This window comes from Pseudochaenichthys georgianus, chromosome 22 (assembly GCF_902827115.2).
Source record: "Pseudochaenichthys georgianus chromosome 22, fPseGeo1.2, whole genome shotgun sequence".
In the NCBI taxonomy this organism is placed as follows: Eukaryota; Metazoa; Chordata; class Actinopteri; order Perciformes; family Channichthyidae; genus Pseudochaenichthys; species Pseudochaenichthys georgianus.
The window spans coordinates 11,779,216-11,802,176 of NC_047524.1; the positions used below are offsets into that span (position 1 = coordinate 11,779,216).

The 22,961-nt window shown below is 39.2% G+C and overlaps 1 protein-coding gene across 1 annotated transcript; it reads left to right on the forward strand.

Annotated features, from left to right (window-relative positions):
* Positions 1 to 14,893: 14,893 nt before the first annotated feature.
* LOC117468189 (uncharacterized) lies at positions 14,894 to 18,591 on the forward strand. The gene is made up of 3 exons (XM_034112209.2): positions 14,894 to 15,871; positions 17,025 to 17,193; positions 18,237 to 18,591. Exons 1-3 carry the CDS (start codon positions 14,992 to 14,994, stop codon positions 18,364 to 18,366), a joined length of 1,179 nt encoding a protein of 392 aa, XP_033968100.2. The 5' UTR covers positions 14,894 to 14,991; the 3' UTR covers positions 18,367 to 18,591.
* Positions 18,592 to 22,961: the final 4,370 nt, after the last annotated feature.

A 22,961-nucleotide genomic window follows, 5' to 3' on the forward strand; every position in this document is an offset into this window, starting at 1 on the left:
TTAGCCTGTGGCTAATAATATCCATTTCTACTTCAATCCTCTAAGACAGAGAACAAAAAAACTTCAAAGATGTGTAACTAAGTGGAGTCCGGCGCCTAACACAACACAGAAATAAAACTAACATCTGTTAGGCCCAACAAGAATAACGGCTGCCATTTGTTATCACTGCTGTAGGCTTTACCAATCCATCTGTTTCTATATCCAACTCTACCTAGTGAAGTGATACTATAAAAGGATGCCAGTGGGAGTGAGGTTTTCACATAGAAGCATTGCAGAGGCAATACAGCAAGTTACCTTTCCACTATTTCCTCTTCATCTGCCTCTCACTGCACACACTGACAGACGCACCCTGTACCAACTTCACACTCTAACCTGAGAGCTGTTGTTTGAATCTTTGTGTGTATCTTCAGTCTAATCATGCTACAATGTGCACGCCAATGTGATTGCACGCCGGCAAGTGTGCTTGTGCATGCATGTGTTTGTCCACGTTAGTGTGGGGGTGATATACAATCCATCAGGGAAGCTGAGGAGTGTTCCTTCCTTTTGTGCACGTCGTCCCCCAGCCTCATTAGAACCCATTCAGTCAATCAAGCATGAATCCCTAACACAATAACATGCAAAGTGCTTTGTCTGGGTGTAATTGGCCTTGCAAGAGCTGTTTCTCTCAAACGGTTAGCTTCACTCGCCTCCCTCAGACCACAGCCAGGAGCGCTGTCCAACAAATGCAGCTGGCCCGAGAAGGATGGCGAGATGATATGAGGAAAAGAAAAAGCGATAGAGATAAGGAACCAAATACTTAAAAGAGCAAGATGGAGAGGCGAGTATAGCTCCTTAACAGGTACATTTTTTTGTATTTATTTAATAACTTAAGCCACCGTGTGTGTCAGTACTGTGTGTGTGTTTATCAGTACTGTGTGCGGTCATCTAGAACTCCTGTCGGTCACAATCACACGTGTTCCCCATTACCATGACAAACCAGTTGACATCCCATTTCCCCGACACACACACAAAAACACCACACATGCAAGAACCTACACACAGGAAGGCATAATGGGAGATGGATAACACATGGGGTGCAGAAACATGGCCCGTCTGTATCCCCGTAGGACCGACTGTTTGTTCGCTATGATGGGTGACACGACTGACTGACTGACTGACACTTTTGTGCAGACCAACCCAACGGCCAAACTACTGAAATTGTGTGGTGACATTGTTGATTAAGCAGACATACACTGGATGGTGTGTGAGTCGTTAAAGTGCTGTGGTTTCATTGGTACAGTGAGATGCAGTGTCAATGTATATATGTTCTGTATGTGTGTCACATGCGCATTTCAAGGATGGCAAATGTAACTGTAAATATCAAAGGGGAACATTTGACTTTGAATCACAGGTTTTGCAGGACTCAACCAAGGCAACGGCACCCTAAACTGCTGAAATAATCATCAGCAGTCAAATACTGCCATCTAGTGACATTAAAAAGAGCTTCTCCCAACAAAAATACAGTCAGAAATGATTAACTACATTAAATACAGAGTCACATTTAATGGAAAAGCTGAACTTGCAAAACACTTTAATTACTGAGGCTGTTTGAAATGTACACAGCAGGGTCACTGTTTACTAAGCTAAATTCCAATTCATGAATTCATCTTCCTGCCATGCATCCTGTGTATGTTTTTCACTCTATCCTGGATCTCTCAGCCTCCTCAGATCAATGGCTTTGTTTGTTCCAGCAACACCTTCCAGTGTTTTCACTTGTCTCTCCCTGCAGGATGGGAATTAGACATCCTGTCCTGTGCAGTGGTTATGCTGTGAATCAGAAAAGCCAAATTGCATTACCTAATTGGTTTCCATGGGAAGGGTAAAACAGATTTAAATTGATTACCCGTAATGGCCTTTTGTGGAGCCACATTGGCTTCTGCTGTTTGAGGAGGATTTAGCAAAACCAATTAATTTGCTTCACCTCTTACGCGCCCTCCTTGTGTTTCCCTTTGTCCCTGTCTGGGAGCTTTTTCATCTTTTGCGTTTTCCACTTCCTAATGCCCTCCTCCATTCCCCTAAAAACAAAGGGATGATGACGATAACGTCACTGGATAACAATCATTCAGGCCTAATTGGCTGACTACTGTCACATTCCGGTGCTGATCAAATCTTTTTTTTCCAGGTCTCCTGTTACGAGACTGGCCTGACAAAAGATAATTTAAATCTCTCTTTCAATTACGTCGGCTGGGCCTGTTTCCTTCCACACGGCTCGCTGTTGCCGATTGCTACAGCTGAGGGAAAAGTAAGATGTCAAGGTTAACATTTGTCACACAAGCTGATTAAATCCCCTAATATGTTCTCCCTGTCTCTGTATCCCTGCTTCTGTGTTTCTCCAGCTCCCATCAAATATCTTCATTACCAGACCTAATGTGACATTTTAATGTGAAGATTACAATTACTTAATGTGATTTCATTAATAACACGGAGTAACTATTGTGATTAAAACAGATGTCATCTACCACATGGGAAAAGGAGAACAATCATTTTCTTCTTTCATATTTTTCTTTTTTCCCCCAGGACTATAAAATATGAGGCCATATCGTGAAGTTTTTTTGACTGGGCAAAGTGCGAATGGTGTACTGAACTTTTTCCAGCTTTATTGCTTGCAGTAAAACAAATGCAGCTAGGCTGAATGGCCCATGACAAATGAACAAAATAATTTCAAGCATTGTAAATGTATGTATAGCCAACTTTATGGATTACAGTTGAGAGAAACAAAGTTCCACTACCTAACGTTAAAAAAATATGCAAAAATAATGGTTTGAGTATACTCATATTTTTTGCATATTTGTTTTACTTCTTGTTTAGCTGGATTACATGCAAAACCCTTGAGCATTACAAATTGCAATTGAAAGAAAGATTTTGTGATGGTATTATTTTATTCACATATGGCAATGGTTTTGCAAATTTGTATTAACAAGAGTTTGTACATGTAACCCGGGGAACAATGTTTAGTGTACCAGCTTGACCTTGATGGGTAAAGGAAATGGGATGTTATGCACATATTCGGGACTGATGGCTGTTACTTAGGGCAGAGCTGGGCAAAAGAAGAAAGATACATTGGCATACAGGCGAGATTAATTACATATTCTATGGCAAAACCTTTGACTGTAACTGTGCTTGGGGCCAAGCTGAAAAGTGGGTATGCAGGTTTTAGACTACAAAAGTTTTACCCGAAAAGGAGAAAATAAATAGTAAGCATGGAATATGTTCAGTCTGCTGTTGTCGCCTTAAGTTGATCCATCAGAACTCTGCACAGGCCAAGAAAATGTTGTTGTATTCACTTATTTGAATCCATGATCATGTAGGGTTCTGGCTATTCTGACTTATTCCCACACTCCAGATTCTGTGATATATATATGAGAAATTAAATTAGAATCAGTGGTTTTTGAAAGCTGAGGATGCAAAATATGTCTTTCAAGGCTCCATTTCTGCAGTTACTTAATTACAGTTTATATGGAACCAGATTGTCAAGGTTGGGGCGGCTCAAGTGTCACAATGGGCAGATTTGACAGGGGAAGAGTCTGATCTTGAAAGCAAAATTCTGTCCGTCAAATATATTGAACATAATAAAAGTTCAAAATACCATACATACAGCTGAGGCATATCTCTGAGAATGGCTCTTAAAACTAAATCAGACAAGAGTAGCAAAAGTGTGTTATTTCTCCCTCTTTTTTTCTCTCTTTAAGTGTGTTAATTTGCTGTATATTTTAAAGGTGCCCTATTATTCTTTATTCTTTTTGGGGTTTTCCCTTTCCTGTAGTGTGTTATTGAGGTTGTTGTGCAAGTAAATGATCTGCAAACCATCTACTTTCATAACATAGGGATATAACTTTGTAACACAAGCACTTCTATTGGCAGCATTGTATGTCACATCTCTAAGCTGTTGACCAATCACAACAGACCCAGCCAGCTAACCAATCAGAGCAGATTGGGCTCTGATTTCAGACAGAGGATGAAAAGAGGTGTTGCAGCACAGGCAGTATGAGAACAATTAAGGGCTTTTTAAACTTTAAAGTATGTAGACATATCACAGGCACAAAATACAAATATGAAAATTACCACAATGGGGCCCCTTTTAACATTTACACACAGATCTCCTTTCACGTTTACCTCTTCCTGTTCTGTGGTTGCTTCCTAATATGAGAAATGAATCTATGACAACCTTTTACAAACCGCTGAAGAAAATAAAAAAAGTGTCCTGTAAAGACTGAGCAACAAAATGTATCCAATCAAACAACAAGTACAATGATAGCATAAAAGACCAAAGAGGAGATATTCTTTCTTTCACCAAAATGAAACTTGCTGCTCATCTGAGGTTCCCACCTCAGATGCCCACAGCTTTTATCTTTGACCTGTGGTTTGTGTCACGCCCTGGCTCAAGGACGGACAAAGGAGACCACACATGATTCATCCAATTGAAGTGCATTTATTTAAAGAAACTAAATTAACTATGAAGTCAGTTAATCAGTAATGTGTGTAGTGTGTGGGTGTGTGAACATGCATCAGTATATATATATATATATATATAAAGAAAGAACAAACAAACAAACAAACCAAGGTCCCGTAGAGCCAAGCAACCCAAGAGGAGAGAAAGACTGACTGCTCAGGCACCCATACTTGTAGCTGAGCAGTCAACCCAAATCAGGTGTCAGCAATCTCTCCTGATTTGGGGAGTGGCTAACCAGGGACCTGAGTCTAAGGCCTAGGGGCCGTCACATTTGCAAGCCGAAGGCCACAGGAATAGTTTGCATGCCAATATGAGTGAGTATTAGAGGCATCATCTAAGTATAAGGTCAGACTTTTTGATAAACAAACAGTTGTTTGAAGTGAATCATTTATTTCAGACAAAACTGGTTTGATCAATGAACCCAGATATGAGATAAAGCCTCAAGATGCACATATCTTCAAACTATGACCAAAGCAAGTACATTTATAGTGTTAAAAAGACACTACACAGTTTTTTTAATGTATTTTGCGCAGCGCACATTTTATTGTAAAACCCATCAGCCTTGACTGAGGCGACCTACTTGGTAGACATACAGGACAGATAAGTTGCTTCATGTTCTCTGGGAATCTTAAGGCAGTTGTAATTTAGACATTTACAACTAGATGTGAGCACACATTTATCAATTGTAAAAAAAAAGAAAGAATAAAATAAACAGTTTGAAAAGCACGAAGGGCAAGAGGATACAATTATTTCCTGTCATAGTTGATGTTGTCTTTTGACTTTGAATTTCTGTGTTGAAAAGCAATCCACTCCAAGCATCAGGTGCAAGACTCATCCTGTGCATTTGCATGCCGCATGCTGCATCAAGCCACAGCTCCTACGGAGTTGTCATACCCTCAACAGGACATGTTGTGGGTTGTTGCACACCGAGATGGAGTAACAAGAAATTACTGTTACTGTTAGGTGAATCAAGATTTAAAAAAATGAACATGTTTTAAATGATCATTGATCAAACTGATATTCTGTACAAACTGTGAAGACCACTGAGACAAATGTTACATTTGTGATATTGGGCTATATAAATAAACATTGATTGATTGATTGATTGATTGATTGATTGATTGATTGATTGATTGACCGATCGATCATTGGACTTTATTCAGTCAACCCTGTTTTCCATTTTTAAAGGTCCCCTATTATACAGTTTTTCATCAATATATTATAGTTCTCAGATACAAAACATGCCTCTGAAGTGTTTTGCTTGAAATACCAAACACATCATGCATTGCAGCATCCCATAAACCCCTCTGTTTCAGCCCCGTTTCAAAAATTCTGATTCTCTGTCTGTTACTTTAGGCTGCGGCCACACGAGGACAAATTCGGTCGTTTGCGTTACTGTTTAGTGTCATATAGACCGTTCGGCCACGACCGAATACGGCACTAAACGACTGAGGAAACGATAACGGGTCCCAAGGTGGATAGAAAGGCATACGCAACTCTCTGGGGGGTCAAACCAATAGAGTCTGTCTGCAGACCGCAGCAAGGAGGTGTTTCCTATAGGGGCGTTTCCTATAGGGGCGTTTCCTATAGTGAACGACGGGAGCCGGCTCTCGCCCGCGAACGAGACGTTTTTTGTTTTGTTTTTGCGGAGGGATCTAGATCGGCATGAAGGCACATTATGCAATGTGCAATGTGGACATTATCCCGCTTATTACACATGGCCACATTCTCAACAAAGTAACGACATGACTCCCAATAATAATTGAAATGCTTTTATGGATTTAGAAAAAGATTTTATTGATTTAAAAAATAGTTTATTGTATTGATTTAAATTGACATGCATCCGCTAAGAAAAGTAGTCCGTTGTTACTGTTTGAACTAACGTAACAACGGCAGGAACTGCTTCTATAGTGTTTTTGAGGAGCTTTTTGATTACAGATTTGAAAACATCGTTGCTTGCTTTAAAAGTAGCACACTTCATTATGTCAAACCTTGAAAGATATCCCTGCCCTAATGCCAAAAGTAACTGGCAACTGAATATATGTCGCCGTAGCGATGATGTATATGTCTGGACCGCTGAGTTGATCTCAAAGCACGCTCCCCTCTCCTGCAGGGAGAAAAACTATATTTATATACTTTATATAGGTTGATACAGTAGCCCCTTTTTTTAAATAGTTTTTATAGGTGTTGCCATTTGTTTTGTGTAGCGTGGTTCTACAAGCAAGTCAATGCATTAATTGGGTGGTATCAGAGAGTTACACGGGTCTGTAAATGCAATGAAAACAATTGGCCACAGCAAATAATTTATATTAAAGGGGAAAGGAAACACCAATTACAGTTATAATATTCCGGTAGTTTATTCATTTTACAATGGATATTGATCGTAATATTTATTGTATATGATATTACTCGCCAAAAGAAAATTAATTATCCGCCTGCAGGGTGGGGAATTCCGGGACCAGGCCACCGCCATTAGGGGAGTCCCAAATGGTGACGTCACTGGCTGTGTTTTCGCTCCACCAGAAGTCAACACAACGTAGCAGATATGGTAGCGATGGAGGAATTTTGCAATGAGATCGACGTTTTGAACGATGAATTTGACTATTCGTCGGGAGATGACATTGATGTGGAAGCATCTACAGTTACCAGGCATCCCATGGCCTATGCTTATGAACCGATTCGGTCGAATAGAGTGGCATACGATCCGGAATAAAAAAATTAAAAAAACACAATACTAACAGTGAGCCTCTGAATTAGCCCCGAGCGAAAATGCTAACCTATTACTGCACCGAAAATCACTCCTAGCTCCCTTATTACTTATCCTAGCCGCACATCCAACACATCGTTTATGATCGCAAGGAGACACAGAATCTAACGGTGCCCACCTCAACACTGAAAGATACAAACTCGCGAGGTTATCCACAAAAACGTACATCAAAACAAGTGGCGCTAGGTACTAACATACGCCAGGCTAACGGCTTACCTTCCTCATTGTTTGGTCTAAACTGGTCTTCAATGGCATTACAACGATAAAAACGATGATGTAGTTAATCCATAGGTTAATATCCAATGGGGCTGTGTCCCCTTTGAAATGTTCTGATAATCTATAAGCAATACAACTGCAATTCCGTTATCTGCTGTCCGCTCTGGGTCCTGCAATACCATCCATTGATAGCAATACTAGCCTTTTTAGGGCTGTTTTCGACAGATGAGCGTGTGTATGCCAGTTTAATTAGTTGAGCTATAGAACACCCCCAATTCTCTATTGTGCGTCGTAATAATAGCTACCATTTAGTTTGGACGCGATTGCGTTAATTAATAAGGTCACACTGTGTCAGTAAATACATGTGTGAGCTAGTAATCTGGTAGTGCTGCAATATTTACCTCTCTCTCGGCAGCTGAAGCAACTCGTTTGGTGGCTCAAACTTCACGTTTGTTGACACTGTCATTGTCTTGCGCGGCCGACGTGCTGGGACGGTCGGTGTTCCCGACTGCATACGTTGAGAAATCGAATATTGTGGGAACAGATCCTGGCTTCAAATCCAATGTTTTGTATTGAACCAGGCATCCAGACTGGACTTTGAGCAGCTTCTCATCCTTTAGTGGCAGCCTATGGAAATGTACTTCTTCCTTCTTTGTATAAAATCCATTTGTGCAGCCTGGGGCAATACAATAAACTCCTGACGACGACCGTTTTCTTGTAATGTAAACTACTGGTGCATTGCACGCCATGTTGTTTGTTATTGAGCTTTGGCCCAGGAAGCCAGTCAGTGACGTCACTGGAAAAGTCCCGGAGCAATGGAAGCGCCCATGGTCATTAGGCACGTATTTCAAAAAGTAAATTCGCGTATCTCGATCGTTTACATTGGAAATAGACTAGATAAATACATTTCCTAATGGTAATATTGTCGCATGGAAAGCAGTTTGAAAAGTGTTTCCATTTCCCTTTAAACATGTAATTTTTACTTTTGAATACTTTAGTACAAAGGATGTCTTGAATAATTTAAGTGATATATGTGTACACATATAAATCATTAGTCAAAACAGCGCTACATTTGATTTAATTAAAAGGTATAATATGTGGTAAACTGAAGAGCCCTTTGGGAGCCGAAAGAGCCGGCTCTTCTTGGTGAGCCAAATGATCCGGCTCAGCAAGAAGAGCCGGAATTCCCATCACTAGAACAATGACTTCTTCTGCGAAGATTTATAAAAGCAGCTGGATTAAAAAAGTTAGGAAACGCCCCTATAGGAAACGCCTCCTTGCTGCGGTCTGCAGACAGACCCATCTCGGTCAAACGGCTCTGTGTGTACGCCCTATCCGAACATTTTCAGATCACTGATAGTAGGCTTGTTTGAGACAAGCAAGACCTGCGCAGACCTGCGCAGTTGCGATCAACGTCTTGCTGGTGCGTTGCATGATGGTTAGTCATTTTGTCCGACTTACTCTGGAGGCCCGCCCACATGAGACTTTGAAATATCGCGGGACAAAGACGCCCGCAGCCTTGAGAGCGAGGCGAGGCGAGTTGGCACAGTTGCTCTCCACGAGCTGCGGAAGCTAAATGCTTGATGGGAAACGGCTCGCTGGTATCTCGAGCTGAGCGCTCATTGGTGGTTTTTACCACGTGCTGCTGATGAAACTCTCCAATTGGCTGGCAAAAGTTTGTTGTTGTTTTGTGTCAGTTTTACGTCGCCACATCCATTCCCATTTTTCATCATTGTTCCACAATGTTTATCATCATGAAATTAATATCTATATATTTTATACTATACTGCTTACCGTTTTCATACTTTATATATCTTAGCATATTCATACACACTGTTCATACTGCTCACAGGCTGCTAGTGTGTATCTACACTGTAAAAAAAAAATGTTTTTTTACAGTTTTTCCCCAGAAAAAAATACAGTTTTTTATTGTATTTCATAATTACAGGAAATCATATTCAATTTACAAGAATAAACCGTTTATTGAAATGTGTCATGTATTTTAACAAAAAAAAACTGTAAAAATGGAATACATTATTTATCTGTTTTTTAGCAGTTTTTAAATGTGGATTTAAAAAAACTAACCGTAAAAATAAAGGATTTTCTGTTGGCAAAATTAGCTGCATTTTCTGTAATTTTACAAAAAAATACTTTTGTTTTGGCTATATATCACTGTCAAATACATACAATATACTGTTAATAATCATTTATAAAATGTATAATTGCAAGAAAATATATGAGTAAAGAAAGAAATATTTTGTAATTTTGCTTAATTTAACCACTACTTTACATTGATAAACTGAAAAAACACAGGTATTGACTATCCTATTATAGCAACAACAACAAAACTACATTTTAACACATTTTGACTTTCACTTTATTGCTACAATTGTATTAATTTGAAGATTTAATTGTTAAATATGTGAATGTCATGTTATAAAAACTGTGTACAACCATAGAGTTAAACAAAACTGTTATTAACATGTTGGGTGCAAATTCCGAGCACAATTCAGATATAAAATGATGCTATTCCCACCAGTAACAGCCATAGACTGTGGGTTATGAGAGACATCTGGCTATGCCATGATACATCTATATACTAGCTCATAGGTGTTAGCATTCACTGCAGGCAAACCTAATGTGGCCATTCACTTATGATTTCTAAGAAGAAGAAGAAGGAGATATAATATATCATCCCTCAGAGGGAAATGTCTTTTCCCACTCTGTTGTGTTTACACACATTACACACACAGGGAGGATATGTACATGCACAAACACACAGAGCATATACATGCAGTAGCCTATGTAAAAACCATATTGAGTTTCACCGTAAGCGAAAAATTAAAGGATCTGGAAGTTAAATAACATTAGCATCTCCCCCTAGGCCTTATCACCCTAGCATAAGCTCATCACATTGAACATGCTAGCAAGCACTTACAGCCAATCTACTCTGAAAATCAAAACCTTGTTAGCAGTTAGCTACCTGCTAAATTGGTATTAGCATTGCAATTACAGTAAAGCAACTCAACTAACACACAACCAACTGTTGTGCGTTCACAACCCAAGTAACATTGAGCTGCTAATCTCTTTCAACACAAGAAAAAGCTGTGTACATTTCTGACATTTAGCTTTTCAGATCATCAGAGACGTGAAGCTATATGCAAAGTGCCTTGTGCAGCTAACACAGAGTGCATTCTCGTAGCTATTGCTACAACTGCACCGCGTTTGTTATGAAATGTATCAATGTTCTAAAATGTGTGACTTACCTCAATATTTAAAAAACAGAGTGATTGGCGGAGAGCATGCAAAACAATTATTGAGTTTCACTTTAAGTGAAAAATGAAAGGATCTAGAAGTTAAATAACATTAGCATCTTCCCCTAGGCCTAGTACAATTCAGCCCAAAACATTGAACATGCTAGCAGGCACTTACAGCCTCTGAATACTGTATCAAAACCTTGTTAGCAGTTAGTGCTACCACTATGCTAAATTGGTATTAGCATTGCAATTAAAGTAAAGCAACTCTACTAACAAACTATCAAATGTTGTCCTTTTAGACGTCTAATAATATCCAACTATTCAAGTCCATCATATTGAAAGAATAGGCCTTCACCAAAGCATGTTGACGAAGCTAATACAGCGAAAGATCTTTTACAATCAAAGTCATTTAGCTTAAATATGTATTGTGATAATGTTGTTGGTTACAACAATAATGTCACAGGGATTTCAGGCAGAAGGTAGTTGAAGGTTAAGTACCTACATTATGGATTAATAAGTGAATGTAGGTACAACGGCCTCGTGAAATAACAAAGATTTATTTTCTGTTTGTTTAAAAAATAATCTCAGTAATGCAACTTTGTCTATCACACTTTGCTTCTGTAGATCTCCCATCTGACTTGATTGTGAGCTTGTGTTTTCAATAAGTTAATTGAGCATGTTTTATGAGACTGAACAGTCTCATAGGGTATTGGACTCTCTTAAAACCAAGGTAGGTGCAGAATAGGTTTCTCAAAAATAAAGCAATCAGGAAGGCAGTAGCCTACAGTGCATGACTAAAAATGATAGTAAACTATATGTACACATTGATTAATACCTTAAATTGTAGGCTACCTGGGACAGGGCACCAAAGTACAGATGGGATATTCCTGATCATAATCAACTTTATATAAATGTTCACCAACATTAGTTATTAGTACACTATTCTCAATTTAAAAGAATAAATGGACGATAAAGACATTCTTATAACATCATTTGCTTGTATCTTTCGTAGGCCTTCAGTGTTTGTTTTATTATGTATCGTCTAGTTACATTGTCATTTTGTAAATTAGGAAAATACAATCCAAAGAACAAACAAATTATAATTATAATGTAAATAGTTTGCCCGCCATCATATTTGTTTTACTTTTAAATGAATGTTCATGGTGTGGTGTTACGAATTCTTAAAATAATACAAAGATCGGAGGAGCCAGCAAACGACACATCTACATCAAAGCATTTTCAGGGCAATCGATTTGCAGCCAATCAGAGACGAGATCTGCTGCACCCAGGCCATGGATGTGACCCAGGCACGCAGAAACCAGGCAGAGACCATGCGCTAATGTACGCACAGAGCATGCGCAAAGCCACAGACCACGCAGTAACCACATGCCACGCGGCTCTCTCTGAATACACAGCACATCGCCAGCCGGGAGAGGAAGCAGCATTTTGAGAGGTAACGTTAAAACTATTTATCAACGGATACAAAACATACAACTCAAAACATTGCAAACGTCAAAGTCCTAGCTATGGTGTTCATTTTGATTAACGACCGAAAACAAAGTAAGTAATGTTAGCTAACGTTATGGTAGCTAGGTAGCAGCTGAGCTAGCTAGACAATGGATGGGTATCGTTACGGTACTTTACAGGGATGCAAACGTGACACTTTTCGCCGTTTTGAATCCAAAATAGATTGTTTGTGTGATTCATGTAGATCTGCAATACAAATATTGTTGGTTTATGGGGGGGGGCTGCTAGACCTGCGGGTCTGGGACCCGGAGTAATCTGCGGCCACGAGGTGTTATGCGCCACGTGTAACGGAGTTAAACATGTGTATAAATAAATATTAGTTATAAATTAAAGATTTTCTTGGTAATTTAATCATTTAACAGGTCACTTATGGTTGTGACCCGTTACACACGCATGGTGTTACTTTTGTGTTATATATTATAATGAAGCTTGAGCGTGATGTGGACTGAAAAGTAGCTAACTAGCATACATTGTCACTGTGTAGTAGGGCTGTGCGATTATGGCAACAATCATAATCACGATTATTTGGGTCAATAATTGATATCACGATTATTTTGACGATTATTCATTGACCATTTATTGAACTTTAAAACAAATAATATTTTACCAATAAACAAGATCAACAAATATGTTGGAGCACACTTCCAAAACCATACTAAACATATATTAATATGATAAATAAAAATAAATTAGACCAAAATAAATTAAATCAAATATGATGCAGTGCACTGTCACAACATACTGACAACTCCTTAACATATAGCCAACATGTTGGTAAAACATATTCAACATATTCCACTCAGTTAAACGTTGAAGGCTGGCCAACCGTCATGGTCCAGAAGTAACAGGAAATAAATGTTGAACTACAATTTAAGACCAAATAAAAATGTTTCGGCCACCATGGCAAATGCTGGTAGGGCTGCTCATGTCATCTCTTAAAGATTGTTTGCAAGAAACACCAGCCTGTTTACATGGTCTGGTTTCAGAGATGAGCAGGCAGGTGACAAGCCACCTGTACTGAAGACCCTCAGCCACGCCCCGACACATGGGGTGACGCCGGCCAATCACAAAGCTTTGATGCGTTCAAGTGCATTATTCTGGCACAGGAAGATTATGTTACAGGACATAAAACAGAATATTGTTGTTCTATTTTTAGACACATCTCGCGATCGACTGGTTGGGCACCCCTCGGCTGGACCATAGGTCTGTTGTGGTAGCAAAGTAGTCAGCTGAAGCCACACGTCATGAGGCCAATCAACGCTAGAAAACTGATTGCCAGTGTTAAAGCTTTATGTAAGTATACTTATTTGTGAGTTGTAAAAACGATGTTTCTTTTTAATGTTGAAAATAAAAGCACAACATCATCACTACATTTGAGATCATCCGAATTGTAATATTGTGGTCTTGCAAAACAAGCTTTGTAATGAGAAAACATGATAGCAGGCCTAATTCCTATTTTGTGTCTTTTATCCAGCTGAAAACGATGCCAGTGGGATTCCTGACCCGCCTCCCAGAGCTGAGACAGAAACACCTATGGTCACACCAAGAACAATAATGAGAAGTGAAAATCCACGCAGAGACTATTCACCCGCAAGTATGTATGAGAAAATATAAATGACTTTATAAAAATGGTATACAGGAAAAAATAAATGTCATAGTCCTACAGGAAAAAAAACATCTGCGTGTGTATTGAGGAAGTTGATCAGCTGATTGATCGCGGAGGCGACATAACCAGCAGAATCACTGTCGGCTGATGGTCTAAAGTTATAACTCACTTCGACCAATGGAGTAACTTCATCACTTAGCAACGTTATCATTCTAGTCAGTCCCTCAGTCCAGGACTAACTCCTGCTTTGCTGCACTCCAACCAAAATAAGGGAGGGGGAGGTCGCGCAGAGTGTCAGAGAAGAGAGGCAAACACACTGGCACAGCTTTACAGAGAAAACAGGTTATGCAACAGAACATCAAACTATATCGATATATATGGTATTGTTTCATCTTATATCGATATACCTTAAACCAGTGGTCGCCAACCTTTTTAAGCCCAAGATCACCGACCTTGGCCTAGGTGAAAGGTGAGATCTACCTATTGCAGAATTGAGTGAAAAAGACGGGCTTCCAATTTGAGGCCTTTTATAGGCTAATTGCATCTGAATTACTATTACAATGAAGGCTCCATAATCACACTCGCGATCGACTGGTTGGCGACCACTGGTTTAAACAGTAGATATATCGCCAAGCCCTACTGCTTCCCCACCTATTAAAAACCTGGTACCTGGTCGATGCCTGCTTTTACTTTATCTCCTCTGAAATATTTTCATTTTACCCATAGGCCAGGTGTAGGCATCAAACCAGTTGTAAGATAAACTATTTGATTGAGCTCTGTGACCAGGTTTATAGAGATTTTTAAAACAATAGAGGTTTATGAGATGCATGACGAGAGTCACATCTAGTATAGCCAAAATCTATCAAGAATGTTCTGCGCGTTGTAGAAATATTATGTTTAGGGCCAATAATAAATGCAAAAATGTATTTAATCACCATTTGTATATCATTTGGTTCCCTTTGCAGGCGAATACTCTGCAGACTATTCCAACTCTCCACTGTCTACTTCAAGTGCCCCGTCTACCTCAAGCGCCCCGTCTACCTCAAGTGCCCCGTCTACCTCAACTCTGCATAGACGAACTCCATTGAACAATAACTGGCACTTCAATTTTGAGATCCCCTGGAGTAAAATGCCATCAGAGATAACAAGAAAGCTTGTAAACAACGAGCGACCAACAGGATGTGAGAGGCGTGAGGTGATTCGCCTGATCGCAGGGGAGATCCTAACCATCTGCCCTATGCCAGGAAAAAAACACCTAAGTGAAATTGCCAGGGAGATGGTTTTAATGTATCCAATGTCATTTCGAGACTACATTGAAGACATAGTTGTAGGTAGCGGTTATGACTCTCTAACCAAGCAGCTGCAGAGCAGAGTGGACAATTTAAAAAGGGGAACAACCTCCCTTTTCTTAAAAAGAAAGGCAACAAGCGCAAGTGAGGGTGAAGACCAACCTCCCAAGACAATGAGACTCGATACCTATGGGTATATTAATTGGCAGCCACAGCGACCACCACCAGGTGAAACTGGGGAGACTCAAGAACAGTTCAAATTAGAATTAAAGAACATGCACATAACGAGGAGCAAGGACACCAAAAGGATTGAGGAGAAAATGGTGGCAACATTCTACACTCAGAGAAGTGATATCATAAAGGGAATGGAAACCCCGGTTCTGCTAAGAGACTGGCCATATCTGTTTGAGATGTGCGGCATGATGGCTCACTTCAAAGAACTCACAGGTATGGATGTTGACAAAGAAGCTATGTCAAGCAAATGTAGAAGAGTTGTGTCATACCTCATGTCCCGTGAGAAGAAGAGCAAAATAGAGGACATCCTATCAGACATGGAAATAGCCAAAGCAAGGCATCTAGATGCTGATCTTCCCGGATGTCTGATGCTTCTTTTGAGGCATTTCAATGAAGACCAGGCCAAGATGTTCCTGAAAGTTGATGAAACTTGTCTGCCATCGGAAGTTGATGACCTGCCAAGCTCACCATGCATCGTTGTGTGTGGTATGATTCTTATTATTCCCCCGCCTTTTAATCCTTGTGCATGGCTACATTGGCTTGGAATATTTTAAATGTTCCCATCATTTGGCTGTGTTAATACAAATGGCATACGTTTTGGTGAGGGTGTGAATTATTATTATTTATTTTCAAATGTTGGAAGTTTAAAGCTCCTACAATAAGTCTACAATGAAGTGGATAGCCTAAATACAGACACTCAGACCGGATGTTTTGAAGTGGGGTTGTATGAGGTACTTATCCATAGTCAGTGTATTACGGCCACAGTAGATGATGGTCGGCATTCCCCCAGTTTGGAGATGCAGACAGGAATTACCGCACAGAAGCAAATCAATGTACTGAGGTGGATGGGGTCGGCAGCAAAACATATTTAAGACGCATAAAAGAAAGGCTCACAAAAAAAATTAGTTAAGTGCATGATATATTTAGAACAATTTGCTGGTTTACCTTGCCATGACACAGCTATACTGTCTGTTTCTTACAGAGAACCGATGTCGCCATCTATGTTCTCATCAAAGCCACCAGACAAAAAACAATAATTTAACCTCACAGAACACTGGAGTTGCTTGTCTGCTGCTGCCTCAATCGCTTAGTTTGTTTGTGCTATTGTGTGACTTTGGTGAATCACAATAACAAAAACAAACTTTCCAAAGGTTGCTTTGGCGAGAGTATAGATGCATACAACAGCTTCAGTTCCCTAAAAAGGGCTGTCTTATGGCAAAGTAAACACACGAAAATATTCAAAATATAGCGTGCGATATTTTTAGGAGGGCCTTTCTTTAAGGTGGCTACAATATGTTCTGCTGCTGACCCTGTGCAGAGCAGAACATCGCTTTGCTTCCATGCGGTTGCTCCTGTCTGCATCTCCAAACTCGGGGCATACCGAAATCATCTACTCTCGGTAATACACTGACTATGGCTAAGTACCTTATACAACCCCACTTTAAACACCCAAACTATCCCTTTAAGATGTGCCATCTTCTACTGTTAACATTAAGAAACACTTAAGAAAGAAAAGAAAGCTGCAGGAGCTCACAATTCTATAAATGCAATTGGCCATATGATCACCAGTACAAACAAATATGAACAATCTGCACCAAATATTTTTTGCATTTATAATTTTTTTGTAATTTTTCTACAGGGAGTTCTCCCCTGACAGCTGGACACTTCATGGTCGCCGTCGACCAGACCATCGTCAATGGCAGTGTCCCAAATGTTGTTGACGCCCTGACACTGATGTTTGCAGCATATTACTGCCTCAACATCAGCTATCCCACAGAACTGGGAGGTACCCTGGAGTTCTTGCAGAGGTAAGACTTGAATCGTAATTATTCTAACTCATTCCATCTTAAGCCACAGAGTAGAGGATTGTGCACATTCCTGACACACGATAAGTGCTCCTGACAATACAAGATAATCGAGATAAAAAGATTATTGCGCTGCATTCTGTTTTGCATTATGCTCTAGTTCTGTCTTGCGATGTAAATTCAGCGTACCCCTTTCCTTTGCAGTGGTGTGCTTTAGCTCCTCCCTAAAAGCCCAAACGCACTCTTAGCCAATCGGTGGTATGTTTACTTCAGCTCAATGAAAATGACAGAAAGAGGGCCCTTTGTCGACAACAAAAGAAAACCAATTAAGTTATTTGGAAAAAGGAATCGTTTTCAAGGAGTCCTATTGAATAGGGATTCAGCTAGGACTGTATGGGGGAAGGTTTCACTCGGAGTGACTTGCACTTTGGGGTGTCGGTAAGAACACACAAGATTCTTGGTAGCGGTTGATTTCCTTAACTTATTCATATCAACAGCACAGTAATACAGCCATGGAGCAGGCTTAGTGTATGTGTGTGGTCTATAGAGGCACTGCGTGAGTGTCAGCACCTGATGACAACGGAATCTGACAAGGAAGAAGCAACTATTTCTTGCACCAAAACCCGGTATTATTGCAGTGAACAAACACATTAATACTTATATTGGTTAACTAAGATGCTTTTACACCGCTCACTCTGCTGCTGACACGCACCTCATCTGCCCCAGTTACACAAACCTCTCAAGATGTCACTCGTAGCTACCACACTCAAATGACCTCAAGTATTTGCTCCTGTTTACAGACCTGCTGCGATACTGTCCAGTGTGATAGTGATGCCAAGTGACAACTTTATAGAACAGAACTCTTTTCAAACCAATGCTTTAAATGTACAGATATGATCATAACAGTCAATTTAAGAGTAGTATTGCCCTTTGACTTCAAGCTGTATAAGTGTGAAGACAATTAATGGCCGTATCATCCACAGAATTTGTAATTATAAAAACTATTGTTTGTAGCACTACATTTAAGTGTACTTCTGTCTTAACAGGTGCCTTTTCAAAATCAATCCGGACAAGGGGACTAAAAGGGAGAGGAACGCTTCAAAGAAACAGCAGTCAGTCAATCCGAAGGTGCTTTCATTGATCACCAACATCGCTGACTTTGAATGGAGAGAGTAAAATCGCACACACATAGTCACATACGTAATTGTTAAGAGAGTTTAGTGTATATAATGTTATCTTTGGCACAAATTATTGGCTAATGTTTAAGGTTTCTTTGCCGGTCTATTCTGCTTTATTATTATTGTGTTTATGTGTATGGATGTATGTGTGTGTGTATATGTATGGGTTATATATATAGAAAGTATTGTAATAACGTGTATATATTGTGTTCTTAATTATGTTACGGCATTGCCAATAAGAAATTATAAAAAAGAATGGTGGTGGTGTCATTTATTTATATTGTCAAATATTTTCAACATGTTGCCAAAGGCATAACGTTTTAATGATATTGCATACATGTCTTTGCTATATCATATCAGACAAATATCATCATACTTCAGGAGTTCTTTTTTCCAATTGATATTTTTAAATACAAGATTGACACAATGTAAAAGTACAGTAAACGCATTTATTTTGACAGTTTATTAATGTATTTGAATACAGATTTTTTTTCTGTAAAACATCTGACCGTTAATGTAAACTTAAAGGAGACCTATCATGCTATATTTAAATGATATAGTGTATGACCATACCTATATAAGGTATATTTATACATTTTATTTTTCAAAATACCAAACATCATTTTTTAGACATGCCTCGTTTCGCTCATTTTCGCTTTATTCCAAGCCCGTCTTTGAAAATTCTGAGCAGCAGCTGACCACGCCCCCCTGCAGAAGAGCAGGCATGAGCCGGCGAGAGTCACGTTACCATGCTTGCTGTGATTACGAGTGTCGAATAAACATGTCATCAAGCATACTATCAATTTGATCCAGATACTGACCCTGAAGCGGTGGAGGTGCAAAAATCTCGGTTGCAGCAGGACGTTTCTGAATGGTTAGTTGACAAGCTGTTGTCCCTATTTATTTTACTCTGTTACGATGCTTGTTCCTTATTCCGTTCATATTTTGGCAAATTAGCAAGAATGCAATGTGTACAGTTTGTAACGCAAAAACAGCGATATATATATATAGGCTATATATTTATAAAGGGAGACATTCATATTTTCAACATATATACAATGGCCTCATTGCGTTTAATAGTTTACAGTCCTTTTCCTGCAACAACCGTTGGAAAGTTGAATAATTTAGGATGATAAAAAGTATAACTCCAACAACACCTCAGTTGTCAGCAATGTGTGTAGTTTCATGTGTTTTTAAAGCTCAGTTATTGACTTATTTGTGCAAATTGCGCCACGACGTCATTGTACTATTATATACTACACAGCAATGGCATAACACACCCATGTGTACGACAAAAAGGTCCACACACACACAACCTTATGCTTTTGAAATCAGAATATTCTTTACCCATCCAAACATGAATAATCACGACACATTTTGATATCAACTTGGAACTTTATTGTCAAAATCAACGGTTAAAAAAACCCATACAAAAAAACTAAATGTAGCCTACTTGTATTTTGTATAAATGACACTAAATATTTTTACAGAAGCTTTGTGAGCTGGTGCTGGGGCTTCCTTGGACGCAGGATCAGAGTGGTGATTCCGGCCAGCGTTGTCCTCAGGATACGCAGGGAGTTTCCTGATCCGTGAAATGTCAATGTTGGGTTCAGACAGCAGCCACATTGAACCGTGTAGCATACCCGGCGATGACCTCCTCCCTGTCAGGTCGCTCATAATGGTGCAGGGTCCACAAAGACTTGCTCGAAGATGAGGTCCATCAAGTTGGCCACGTAGGGCTGTGCAATGGTAAAAAAAGCACAACAAAAAATGTGGTTTAGATTAGTATATGCATGTAAAAAAACTGAAACTTCTTAGCAAAGCTCTCTATTTAGCAAAGCTCTTTGTTTAGCCTTTTCCAATCTGAGCTAGCCACTAATTAGCCTGTTGCTAGAGGTAAGGCCTTGTCAACAACAACAGACCGACGGGGCTTTAGCTCAGTTTTACTCGTGGTGTGTGTGTCCCCTCGCATACATACAGTGTTGTACTTGTATCCTAACACACCCCCATTTATATTCATGTGCGCAAACAAGTAAACACACAAAAGCTTTTACATATAACGCTGCAAAACACGGCATGTCTCATTAGCGTAGCTTAGCTTACAGATCGATGATATCTGATCGTTCTTACAGACTACAATCACAAAAGCGTTTACATATAACGCTAGAAAAAACGGCACTTGCCTACAGAAGATTACGTTTGTTATTATAACTTACTCAATATGATTTTAGAGCATACTAAATACTAATAAATAGTAGAATAAATACTTGTGTTATCGCCTAGGGCGTGGCTGTACAGCCTTCACACAGATCGCCATTACGGCAGTATGTCTGAACATGTTAGCAAATGCCTGATAATTCAAATGACAAAGCAAAGACTGCGGAGCGTACAAAATAAAATGCTACAAAAATATATAAACACCTAACCGATTACTATTTGGGTTTGAGGCGACATTGATGCGGCGAAGCTACATGCTACATGCTGCAAGCTAGTGATAGCTTTATCAGGAAAAACACCGCTAAATAAAAACTTACAGCTTCAAAATTGGATGTGTCCTCACTGGCCTGGTCCCGGATGGTTGGTATTGATCCCGGGTTTAGCATTACTTTGGAGGCATATCCGTGTTGGACTTGAGAGAAGTTCATAAACATGTCCGTGGTAAAATGTTTGGAACACACAAACAGAAATCTTCCGTGGTCTTCTGGCACATGTCCCTTGTAAATGAAGTCTAGCCACAGATTCATTTCTTTTTCCACTGATGGCATTGCATGCAGTCCCCTGTCCCGAGTCTTGCAGCCAACAATAGCACAACGTTTAACTGGCTTAGACATCCTGGCAAGAGCAGGCAAAAACACAGATGTGACTGGGGTGTTGATTATTTAGCCTGCCGATGCGAATGAGAGGTTTGGCAATGCACGTGGCCGTGGCTCATTCCCCTGATAGGTGGAGAGTTGACCAATAAGCGGAGCACTTCTTTGTGACGTAGAAAAGTATTGGAATGTGGATCCGTTTTTTTCAGATCCGTTTCAGCCCCTTTTTTAGAGATTTGGCGAAGGAGGAAAATAGAGAGGGTTGTGTTTTCTGACACTTGGTGAGTTCCCTGGAACACCGGGGACACATATTCATGTATAAAAGACGTACAAAGGTGCATTTTGCATGATAGGTCCCCTTTAAAAGAAAAAGATTTCATGGAATTATAAGAAGATTTCTTGTGAAATTACAGATTCTTTTGGCAAAAAATTTGATAATTAATGTAAACTAACGCTTTTGCAAAGTAAAATGACGTTCTTTTCTTTGTGTTTTGCTTGTAAAATGGTCTTAGATATACGGTACTTTTTTGTAATAATAAAAGTAATTTTCTGTATTTTAGCTTTTCTTTATCATTTTTAAAAGATAATTATTCTGTTTTCTAGAGGTTTATGACTCTATTCTAACAATTAATATATGTTAAAAGAAAAATATTTAATGTAAAATTACAGTAATAGAGGCTACTTGTGGTAAGGTAAGTTAATGTTTTTTTACATGTTATCTCCATATTTTATTTTACAGTTTTTTTCATTTTTTTAACGGACATTTTCTGGCGTCCCCGTCGCCAGAAAATAACCGTTTTTTTACAATTTTTTTTTTTACAGTGTAGTGTATTCATACCCCACTGTTTATTCATCATTCAATTCATTCTATATGTTATTCTGTAGATTGTGTACATTACTTTTCACTTCACTGCTTGTTGCACCTGGTTAGAAGCTAAACTGCATTTCGTTGTCTCAGTACCTGTAATATGTGCAATAACAATAAAGTTTATCTTTAAGTTAAACCAAATCATTAAAATAAAATCTGTTGTAATGTAATGATTTGGTTTAACCTTATTTATTGATTACATCATTTAAAATGGCAAGATTAAATCAAATTACATCCATGTTGTACACATCACAAAGCTTAAAGTGGCAGCTAAAGAATTAACACAGCAGCAGGTCTGTTCAATTCATGCTAATGAAGCTTCATGTGTGCGGATCTGAAGGGACTGATCATTTGTAGCCTGTCCACCTATCAGTTTTGCAAACATTAAGAGGGAGGAGCATTTCTAATTATGGAACCCAGTCACTGGTGTGGTTCCTCATCATGACTGAATTAACAAACCTATATAAAGCAATAGTGATCACCTTTGTCTACAGTGGGTCAAATGGAATTTGTGGTGCTTACACTGCGTGATGGACAGGGAGACATCACTGTAAGAGTCTCACAAGACATTTCCCAAAGACTACAAAATGGTGAGTAAACAACTAAATTGCATTCCAACAATCTGGATATGATTTTAAATTATGTAAATTATTTTTCAGATAACAGTTTAGCAGCTGCACTTATGCAGCAAGCAAGGGCTGCAACAAATGCACAAGGTAATCTATCATTTAAATCAAAAATGGTATTGTCTTTTAATGCAAATCAAACAAATGACATATTCATGTTTATTGTAAACAAATATTTAATTTTCTCTCAATCACAGTCCCTTTAGATCATGTCATTCTCCATACAATACATGTGGGATTTCTATTGCATCCACTTCATCTGCAACGAAAAACGCCAACGCAATTTCCG

Excerpts from the sequence above, each read along its gene's own strand:
- LOC117468189 (XM_034112209.2), top strand. The coding sequence starts at position 14,992 with ATGCCATCAGAGATAACAAGAAAGCTTGTAAACAACGAGCGACCAACA. Across the intron at positions 15,872-17,024 it reads ACCATGCATCGTTGTGTGTG|GGAGTTCTCCCCTGACAGCT; the intron begins GTATGATTCTTA and ends ATTTTTCTACAG. Across the intron at positions 17,194-18,236 it reads ACCCTGGAGTTCTTGCAGAG|GTGCCTTTTCAAAATCAATC; the intron begins GTAAGACTTGAA and ends CTGTCTTAACAG.